The 11,136-nt window shown below is 42.1% G+C and overlaps 2 protein-coding genes across 2 annotated transcripts; both read left to right on the top strand.

The window, feature by feature from the left end:
* The first annotated feature begins 268 nt into the window (after positions 1-268).
* LOC129773700 (uncharacterized) lies at positions 269-1,128 on the top strand. Its single transcript, XM_055777344.1, has 2 exons — positions 269-379; positions 435-1,128. Exon 2 carries the CDS (start codon positions 568-570, stop codon positions 1,126-1,128), a length of 561 nt encoding a protein of 186 aa, XP_055633319.1. The 5' UTR covers positions 269-379; positions 435-567.
* A 4,566-nt stretch (positions 1,129-5,694) lies between these two features.
* LOC129773699 (uncharacterized) lies at positions 5,695-11,136 on the top strand. Its single transcript, XM_055777343.1, has one exon. It carries the CDS (start codon positions 5,695-5,697, stop codon positions 11,134-11,136), a length of 5,442 nt encoding a protein of 1,813 aa, XP_055633318.1.

Below are 11,136 nucleotides of genomic sequence, written 5' to 3'. Positions count from 1 at the left end.
GAACTGTGGGAACTGTCCTAAAATCGATTCCAAATTGTCCCACGTGTAATGGGCAATTTACATGAGTCTGTCCAGTTTCGGAAACTGTTCCGCCCAACTAAAGAACGGGTTCACCTGACATGTTTCATGTTTATCCGTCGTTTATTGTTGTGCTTTGCGGTAAACCAAAAGTTTGGACTAGCTGTAAAGGGGGGAAGTGGCCTACAGCAGTAAACGTTTCTAGTTTTCTCGGACCTTTACGCGACATTCATTAACAGTTGAGCATTGACCGAAGATGGTTTTGCATCTTTGACTGAGGCGTAAGGTTTGTGTTTGAGGGCAAAATGTGGCAAAATATACTCCCGATCATTGTAGGTGTCGTTGTTTTGCAAGCGGAAAGGTAATAAGCGATTTGAGGGAACAAATCCAACATAATGGAATGTTTCGATTTTTAGTTATCCCGAAGAAGAAGCTCATGTTGAGCCAGCTGGAAACATTTGGAGAAGAACTTATAAATACTCGAACGCACTCGAAAGGAATCGGGACTGTGATTGCCCACCATCTGTACTACATTATTAGAGAAAACCGATGCGAAGAAACGACATTGTGCGCGAAGATGCCGAAGATATACTGGAAAGATTTCTGGAGGAATATTTACTACGAATTTACGTGCACCGAGGATTGTTTCGCAAACCATTTGTTCCCAGCAGGAGAAGAACTAGCAAAACAAAAGTACCGAACGAAGAACGAGCTCAACAGTTGCCAACGTTTAAGCACGAAGGAGCCGAGTATTCCGACGAGGACAACTACAAGATGTCTCTAAACAGTAGATTTTACAGCCAAGAACCAGTTCCCGGGCAGCTTCTGTATCCACCGGTTTCTCCTAGATTTCAACCTATTGCGAAGCTCTACACAAGTGGACAGGTGACTAATGTGCCGAAACGGAGGCTCGTTTCACCTTTAGCTTCGTTCATCAATAATACAATAGTCAACCCGGACGCAAGAATTAAAAATATTCTGAGAATGAACTCAACAGGATCTGCTGGAAACGAGATTCGCGAGAAGAGGATTAAATTTAGTAAAAACTCCGGATATCTTAACAAAAATTCGTTATCGCATGGACCTGGTGCTACCATAAATGGTGTTTAGCAAAAAAAAAGTGATATGTGGAATTTACTTCAAAACTTGTTACAATAAACGTGATAGATGATACATGCAAAACGATTCTGGGAACATATTTAACATATTTCTCACTCAAACAACTCAGGATCACAGTAAAACAAAAAAACATCCCTTTTTCTCTAAACTCTCCAACATTATGGGAGACATTTTTTTCTTTTTATCGTTATAAGCGGCATCGATCTGAACAAGTGATCATCAGGAGGTGTTATATCTGTTGAGTACACTAGGTGAGGAACAGTTTCCCATTCGTGCTGAGCCGATGTTTCCTTAAGTGTGTAACCGTGTATTATCGTGAAGTAGGAGAACGGGAAATGCACATAGCTCATTATTCAATGGATTCAATGGATTTTGGAAGACATCGGTAATAACAGTTTCGTTCAGTTTCAGCAACTTGTAGCACTATCCTCCTTCTAGTGGCCCTACGGCATAGTGTTAGCCTTTTGTTTACCAAGATGGGGGCTTCGGGTTCGATTCCGTTCTGGTTATAAAATCTATCGTCAAAGATTATTTATCTGGCTTGCACTTGTTCGGGGGGACGTGGTGGAATGATTAATGGACGTTATCAGACTCCAAGAAAAGGCACAAAAATCGGTACACAGAGTTTTGGCAAAACAGCAAAATCACGATGGTCCCCACGATGACATATAGTGGGGTGGGGCGCAGGCTTTGCAAGCCGAAGCCTGTGTCCTTTCAGATCACCTGAAGGATATCCAAATTATTGAACAGGTCAGTGATAACGTATTGGATAATTCAAGACAGTCCACGAGGACTTCGGCAATGAAACGTTTCGTACCCCCTAAAACCTCCACATGCCTAATATGGTTCAATTTGCATGATTAGTTCTCGAGTTATGCAGAAATTTGTGTTTCATTTGTATGGTAGCCTCCCCTTAGAGAGGTGGGAGGTGTGTCGAACTACCATAGAAACGTTTATCGATCCCAAAAACCTCTATATGCTAAGTTTGATCCCATTTGCATGATTACTTCTCAAATTGTTCAGCACCCTCCCCCCCTCTTTAGAATGCGGAAAGGAGTGTTAAACCACCATAAACACATTTATTGCTCCCTAAAACTTCCATATGCCAAATTTGGTTACATTTGCTTGATTAATTCTCGAGTTATGCACAAATTTGTGTTTCATTTCTATGGAAGAGTCCCCCCCCCCTTACAAATGTGGGGGGAGTGCTGTACCACCTTAGAAATGTTTCTTGCCCCCTAAAACCTCCACATGCCAAATTTTGTTCCGTTTGCTCGATTAGTTCTTAAATTATGCAGAAATGTATGCTTATTTGTAAGGCGGTCCACCTCCCCTCCCCCTCAGAGAGAGGGGAGGAGTGTCTATTTACCATAGAAACGTTTCGTGTCCCCTAAAACCTTCGCATGCCAAATTTGGCTCTATTTGCTAGTTTTCGAGTTATGCAGAAATTTGTCTTTCATTTGTATGGCAGCTCCCCCTTAAAGAGAGATGTGGAGTGTCTAACCACCATAGAAACATTTATTGCACCCTAAAACCTCCATATGCCTAATTTGGTTTCATTTGCTTAATTAATTCTCGAGTAATGCAGAAATTTGTCTTTCATTTGTATGACAACCCCCCCTTAGAGAGGGGGGTTGAGTGTCTAACCACCATAGAAACATTGATTGCTCCCTAAAACCTCCATATGCCAAATTTCGTTTCAATTGCTTATTTAATTTTCTAGTAATGTGGAAATTTGTGTTTCATTTGTATGGCAGCAGCACCTCCCCTTAGAGAGGGGGTGGTGTGTCTAACCACTATAGAAACATTTATTGAATTTACGTGCACCGTGTTTCGGGGATTTTTTTATAATGAACAATATCGACAAGAAAAAAAAAGAAGAAGAAAAGGAAGTTCCTAGTTCCTATATCATCTTTTTTTGTCCCATCTAAAAATAGGTATTAATTCTTAGTTTACCAAGAAAACAGAGACAAAGAATATTAGAAATATGCAAAACTTTATATTCCAGAACTTTTATCATCTGGTAATTATCTAGAAGGTCGTAATGCATTCTTCTCTTCGATAAAAGATCCGAAAAACACGCAACAACTGCATGAAATGTATGTTTGTTTCAAGCATGTAGTTATGCTATATTCTAATTCTTACTCCAATGAAACCACAATCGATTAATACGTTTTTATGTTATTTTATAGCAGGAATAAGTAATGAGTAATGCAGAAATTTGTGTTCCATTTGTATGGCATGCTGTAAGATTGAAATGAACAGACCGCCTCACAGTGGGGCCGTTCTGAAAAAAGGCGTTCCCGAGAGTTCCCGAGTTCGAAAAGCAGTTTGCCTAACACTCCAAACCCTGACGAAAAAAATGACGTTGAGTATTGATGCACAAACGTGCACATTTCTGAAAAACTTAATGAATAAAAGTGACATATTTTTGCATTGCAACCACTGTACATCGCAATGGTGTCATTTAACACTAATAGTGTCTTCAGTAAAGTTATGTATTTTCATGTTATCTAAAACTTTGTTGAACATGTTGAGTTAATATAATGTGATTTAGGCATAACTTAAGTTAAAAACTAGTTTTGAGATAGTCTCCTCAGAAAAACAGTTATATCTCTGAAGAACTGATAGATAGATATTATGTATCTTCAGCAAAGTTTTATGAAATGATTAGTTCTACAATGTTGCTGAAGACATAACTCAACTATCTCGTAAGTATAAAAAGTTAGTTTTTTTAATTTTTTACTGTAACTTAGTAAGATTTTAAATGAAACCGACAAATTATCCGAACCAACATTCTGAACAACTTTTCTGAAGACACCCAAGCTCTAAAATGTAAGGCAACACGAGAAAAGACTTTTGACCGTCTTTTTTCAGAACGGCCCCACTGTGCGCCTCTCGCTCTCCGTGTTAAGACATCAGTTCAGTTTCTTAATTGAAATTATGAATGAAATTAACTTCTGTGTATTAAATTAATATTCTATTTAAATGAAAAACACTTTGTTTGTAGGCGGTGAAGAAATCTCATGATAAATTATTTTTGAAGACAATTTTATATTATAATGAAAAGTCTCAGTAAAAATGTCGGAAATGACAAATGGTTAAATATGAGTCAGGAATACGTGTCTCAAGTAATTGAAATTCCTGTCTCTCACTCTTGTGGTATCGCACCGCATACATCCCCGGCAAATGCAGCAATCTCTTAGGCTGAAAATCAACATGGTGTGAAAAAATTCATTCAAATTTTAACATTTTAAAACTGGCTTCGTGTCTTCTAATCGGAATAAGAGTCCCCGCACACTGCAGACTTTTTTTCAGCCGATAGTTTGATCGGGTTGGGTTGCTAGTGCGCACACTAGCCAACTGTAGGCCGAAAATTCTCGAAAGACTGTTGTTAAGGAATGAAATAGTTATGCCAAGTTGGTCACCCTAAGGTGATCCACACTGTTGTACTAAAGACAACACAGTCTTTCTCTTTCGCAACAATGATCGCTCGCTCGCTGGTTGCCAATAGGAGAATTGTTCTATATTCACCACTGACCATTGGTATCGTATAAAATACCAGTGGCAGTGGCAGTCAAGTCAGTCACAAATAGAACATCGGATAGATCACATCTCGAATTGATTAAACTTAGTTATACCCGTTTCGAAATACAGTGTTTCTTTGAACCGCGAAATCAAATAGTTTTTTTTTCCAATTGTGGAATCCAACGGCTAGATCTAATCTTGAACATTTTTGGTCCTTCGAACCGGATATTCGACCGGTGGACAGATTAGCCGTTGGATTAGTTTAGTGGAAAAAAGTAGTGAACAAAAACTTTCGAGTACAATCGTATTGTTCAGTGCACAATAGTATTGTGTTGTTCACAATAGTGGCACATATTGGCACAATTCTGGCCATTGTGCAAGAACAATAGTGACTTTCATCACCATTGTGATATCCTGAAAAGGATAATTGTGGTAGAACAATAGTGATCAATAGGAAACACTAGTGAACTAAAGAAGCCAACAGTGAAGAATAGTGGTTTTCATCCCGATAAAAGTTTATCGAATAGTGCAACGATAGCAGGAAAGAGTGAGCAGGGTTCGACAGTCGCAGCGAATCACCGGATACGAAGCAGCAGAAGATCCTGAGGACCTGGACACGCAGTTTTGGAGAATTGGCAGAGGGAAGTAGTTTTGCATGTGCATGGTTGGTCTGTGGTGTCGTCTTGCATGTGGCATATACGTTCTCTCGAGTGAAATGAAATAAAGTTTAAATAAAACCTTCAAAGAAATTTCCATTGCATGCGAATAGTTTTTTGGGAAACTGTTGGTCCTTGATTTCACGTATATTGACGGTTGGTCTTGGTTTCTGCTGGCATTTTTCGGCTTGTTTGTTCGCTTGGTCGGTTCCCCTCGCTGAAGTCCGCTCGAATCGATTCTACATATTTTCAATATCGTTGATATTCCAATTCTCGAGAAACGTAAAAAATAACTACTGAATCATACTTCATAAAATTATCATTTATTCCGATTATCTTTCGAATATTGTGTGAATTATTCCAAAGTACGAAAATGAGCAATGAGATGAAAGATTTGAAGAAGCAGCAACGACAGGTCCAGAACACATTCGACGCTGTGCAGCAGTTTATACGGAAGTTTAAACCAGAGAAGCATCAGTTGCAAATCCAAGTTAGACTGGAAATGTTGGAGTCAGCCATGAAGAAATTCTACGCCGTGAGAAGGAAATTGGAGATACTTTCGGAAGAAGCGGATGAGAAAGAATCAATCGACACCAAAGAGAGTTCTGAAGATCGTGTTACAAGGATGGAATCGCTTGCTGAGAAGCGAGAAGAAGAAAGTGCCCAACTATCTCGACAGGCTGAAGATTCATGCTGTGAGATGAAATCAATCCTACAGAGTCTACAGTCCGATTTACAATCGTCATCATCCTCCTCTTCGAAGATACAACCGTCGGATCAATCGTGTGTGCAATCTCGTGTCAAACTTCCAGAAATACGACTGCCAAACTTTGGAGGCAAGACACGAGATTGGGTAACGTTCCGGGATATGTTTAGAAGCCTCATCCATCGGAACGAACAGCTTACCGAAATGGATAAGTTTACGTATCTTCGGTCATCCCTCACAGGTGAAGCGCTCCAAGAAGTAAATTCCATAGAAATGTCAGCGGTCAATTATACAGTTGCGTGGGAAGTACTGCAAAATCGGTACGAAAACAAGAAGCTTATCGTCAAGGCTCATCTAGACGCACTATTTGCAGAGGAACCAATAAAGAGGGAGAATTACGAAGCATTGAATCATCTGATCAGTGAATACGATCGAAACTTACAAATGCTGGAAAAGATTGGTGAAGCTCCATCTAACTGGAGTACAATTTTAGTGTATATGGTTTGCTCTAGACTCGATCCTACAACTCTCCGCCACTGGGAATCGCATCACAGCTCAAAGGATGTGCCCAGTTATGATGAATTGACGACTTTCCTTCGAGCACATTGTTCAGTACTACAATCCATAACACCCGCTAAGTATCAGCAAATTGAAATCAAGAAAACGAAATTAGCCACTAGTCATACGTTCATTCAATCAGCGAATCGGTGTCCGTTTTGTGGAGAAAGTCCGCACTCAGCATTTAAGTGTCAAAGGTTTCTGGCTTTGAGAATACCTGAGCGGTATGACAAGGTGAAACGAAATGGGCTATGCTTGAATTGTTTCTCTTCCTCACATCTAGTTCGAGCTTGTACAAGTGGAGTTTGTCGTCAATGCAGACAAAAACATCACACCTTACTGCATATGGAATCAACGAATAGAAATGTCTCATCGTCGCAACAAAGTACTTTGGTCGCACGATCACAAAATAGAACACCACCAGCGAACAATCAACAAACACAGTCACTTGCCCAGAACCAGACAACACGTACACCACTTCTTGGACCCAGTACAAATTCATTTCCCATCACAAACACGAATTCGCTTCTACACAATCACTCGCCACTCACCACAGATCCAATTCCATTCGAGCACACTAATGCATTGTCAGCAACCATGCTGACTCCTTTGCGCCAAGTTCTACTATCTACTGCCTTGATTCGAGTGACAGATCCACATGGAAATACTCACTTAGCGAGGGCATTATTGGACTCCTGCTCGGAGTATTGCTTTATAACGACAAACCTTTCGCAAAAACTAAGACTGACGGAAGCAGTCAGTCACCTGTCTGTTGCAGGAATAGGAGGTTCTACTGTACGATCTACTAAAATTGTAGAGGCATTTGTTGGTCCCCGTTCCACCAGCATTTCGCCATACACTGAAAGTCTGCAGATGCATGTTCTTCCAAAACTCACGTCGAAGCTACCGACCCAATCGATTGATGTGAATCAACTATCATTTCCGAACGACATCACTCTGGCGGACCCTCAGTTCTTCAAACCTGGTTCCATCGATATTATAATAGGCGCAGAACACTATTATGATCTTTTAGACAACGGCAGAATCAAATTATCGGAAAATGGTCCCATACTCCAGAAGACCGTTTTCGGTTGGGTTGTCTCAGGTCGCATGTCAGAGAAAAGCGTGGATAATCGCAAAATGGTGTCTCATGCTTGTTCGAATGTCGAACTACGCGAATTACTGACAAATTTCTGGGAGTTAGAATCATGCAAAAGCACAAGCATCTTTTCTGTTGAGGAAACCATGTGCGAGGAGATTTACGATTGCACAACCGTTCGTGATATTGATGGAAAATACATCGTTACTCTTCCCAAGAAAGAGCACATAATCAGGCAGTTGGGAGATTCACATGATATCGCATTGAGGAGGTTCCATGGTCTCGAAAAGCGTTTCGCAGCAGACAATAATTTGAAGACTCAATATACCGAATTCATCGAAGAATACTTGGCAATGGGACATATGATAGAAGCGCCTGAAGAAGATTCCAGTCAGCCTTTGTACCATTTACCGCATCATGCTATCATAAAACCCGACAGCACCACGACCAAGCTACGGGTCGTATTCGACGCTTCCTGTCGCACTTCAACAGGAGTCTCGCTAAACGACGGACTCATGGTTGGACCAGTTGTGCAGGAGGATTTACTCTCCATCGTATTACGATTTCGATTCCGAAGGTTCGCTATCATAGCCGATATTGCGAAAATGTATCGCATGGTGAAGTTGAATTCAGCAGATCAGCCACTCCAGCGCATTCTCTGCCAATCTGCCAACGAACCGGTAACCACCTTCCAGCTGACGACAGTCACATATGGCACAGCCTCCGCACCATACCTGGCGACGAAGTGCATTCAACGGTTGGCGAATGATGCAAAACACACACATCCTGTAGCAGCAGAGGTGGCTCGGAAGGATTTTTATGTAGATGACCTTCTGAGTGGTACAGACAGCATCAAAACTGGAAAGCAACTTGTCTGCCAACTCATCGATATGTTCAACTCTGCCGGATTCAGTTTGAGAAAGTGGAGCTCTAACAATTTGGAGCTTATCGATGATGTTCCTTCAGAACTTCGCGATAATCGCTCAACCTTTGAGATTGATTCATCGTCTACTGTGAAAACCCTAGGGCTTATTTGGGAACCATCCGTCGATAAATTCAATTACGCCATACCTCGTTGGAGCTCTGAACCTACAATCACCAAGAGAGTTGTTTTGGGAGACATAGCTCGCATTTTTGACCCACTTGGTCTCATCGGTCCTGTAGTGGTACAGGCGAAAATATTTTTACAAGAGCTGTGGAAACTAAAGGGTGATTGGGATGAGCCATTATCCGTCAGTCATCAGGAGTTCTGGTTAACGTACCGCAGAAATTTAACTGCCCTCGAGTCACTCAAGGTTCCTCGATGGATTGGATTTACCAATGATGCGAGCCACGTGGAAGTCCACGGCTTCTGTGACGCATCAGAAGCAGCGTATGGTGCGTGTCTATATTTACGCTGCACCTCACTTGATGGATCAGTTAGCGTTCGTCTCATCACGGCCAAATCAAAAGTTGCGCCAATAGAAGATATCAATCGAAAAAAGAAAAAACAAACCATCCCACGTTTAGAACTATCATCCGCTTTATTGCTGAGCCATTTATACGAGAAGGTTCGCAAAAGTATACAAATCCCGTCCCATGCATATTTTTGGACCGATTCGATGATAGTGAAGTGCTGGTTATCATCGCTTCCGTCTCGTTGGCAAATCTTCGTAGCCAATCGAGTTTCGGAGATACAGCATATCACGAAGGATGGATGCTGGAATCATGTAGCTGGCGAAAATAATCCCGCCGACATCATCTCACGCGGAATGATTCCCGCTCAATTACAATACCAATCTGTTTGGTTTGAAGGTCCACTTTGGCTGCGCTTCGATCGATCCTTGTGGCCGATATCTACTGACACCATGTCAGAAGGAGATGAAGCTCTCTTGGAGGAAAGGTCTACCACGACTCTCGCTACTCACAATCAATCTACGAACGAGTTGATTCTTCTACGATCCTCATTTCCTGAACTAGTCAGATTAATAGCATTGATTCGCCGATTCATCCTGAACGCAAAAACGAAGGAACGTAACAGTAGATATATCGGTTTGCTGACGCATACAGAGCATGAAGATGCCTTGCAAGTTTTAATCCGCTTAGCTCAACGGGAGAGTTTCCCGACTGAATTGAGAGATCTCTCCCACGCTCGGTCGATTAATCAATCATCGAAAATCACATCTTTGAATCCCATTCTGGTCGACGGTATAATACGCGTAGGCGGGCGGCTGGCAAACGCACCAGTGACCGAAAACAGGAAACACCCCATGATTTTACATCACCAGCATCCATTGACTAAACTAATTATGGAACATTACCATCGTAAGCATTTCCACGCTGGCCAGCAATTCTTGATCGCCTCGGTTCGGGAGCGTTATTGGCCGACGAATGTTCGCAGTCTCGCTCGCAAAGTCGTTTTCGAGTGCACATCATGTTTCCGTAACAAACCTACGGTTCACCAGCAACTGATGGCAGATCTCCCAGCAGATCGTGTAAGCCCCGCAGCAGCATTTATCAAGACAGGGGTAGATTTTTGTGGTCCCTTCTTTATACGCTATCCTGGTCGTCGTAGCACATCAATAAAATGCTACGTGTCAATCTTCGTCTGCCTGACGACGAAAGCAGTGCACATGGAGGTGGTTGCTGACCTCACAACCCAGGCATTCCTCGGAGCCCTTAAGCGGTTCGTTTCTATACGTGGAAAACCGTCAGTCATCACCTGCGACAACGCCACCAATTTTGTTGGAGCCAATCGAGAGCTGGAACTACTTCGACTGCAGTTGTGCAGTCAACAATTTCAACATACTGTTACTCGCGACTGTGAAACTGAAGGGATCCAGTTTAAATTTATCCCACCAAGATCTCCAAACTTCGGCGGACTGTGGGAGGCCGCCGTAAAATCGTTCAAAACGCAGTTTCGTAAAACGATTGGATCCAGAGTTTTAACATATGACGAGATACACACCGTGGTACAGCAGTTAGCAGCAATTTTGAACTCTCGTCCTTTAACGCCACTCAGCAACGACCCCAACGACTATGAGGCCTTAACACCAGGGCATTTCATAGCGGGAAGACCTCTTGTGTCAATTCCCTCACCAGATTTGCAGGAAATTCCTGAGAATCGCTTATTCTTGTGGCAGAAGTCGCAAAGTTATGTACAACAGATTTGGCGGAAATGGAAAACACACTACCTTTCCGATTTGCATAACCGGACAAAATGGACCCAGAAGCGCGACAATCTCATCGTTGGCACCATGGTTCTGGTTAAGGACGATAATCTTCCTCCTCAGAAGTGGTGTCTGGGAAGAATAGCGGAAACGATTCCTGGATCAGACGGGATAATCCGTGTAGTGACCGTTCGCACGAAGGATGGTCTGCTCAAGAGAGGCATCTCAAAAATTTGTGTGCTTCCAGTTCGAGACAACTGCTCACCACCAATAGCAGAAGAGTGTAAACCACTTCCATCGTAG

This window comes from Toxorhynchites rutilus, chromosome 3 (genome assembly GCF_029784135.1).
Source record: "Toxorhynchites rutilus septentrionalis strain SRP chromosome 3, ASM2978413v1, whole genome shotgun sequence".
Lineage (NCBI taxonomy): Eukaryota > Metazoa > Arthropoda > Insecta > Diptera > Culicidae > Toxorhynchites > Toxorhynchites rutilus.
The sequence above is the reverse complement of the archived record's forward strand: the minus strand, read 5'-3'. Positions and strand labels throughout refer to the sequence as shown.

Excerpts from the sequence above, each read along its gene's own strand:
- LOC129773699 (XM_055777343.1), top strand. The coding sequence starts at position 5,695 with ATGAGCAATGAGATGAAAGATTTGAAGAAGCAGCAACGACAGGTCCAG.
- LOC129773700 (XM_055777344.1), top strand. The coding sequence starts at position 568 with ATGCGAAGAAACGACATTGTGCGCGAAGATGCCGAAGATATACTGGAA.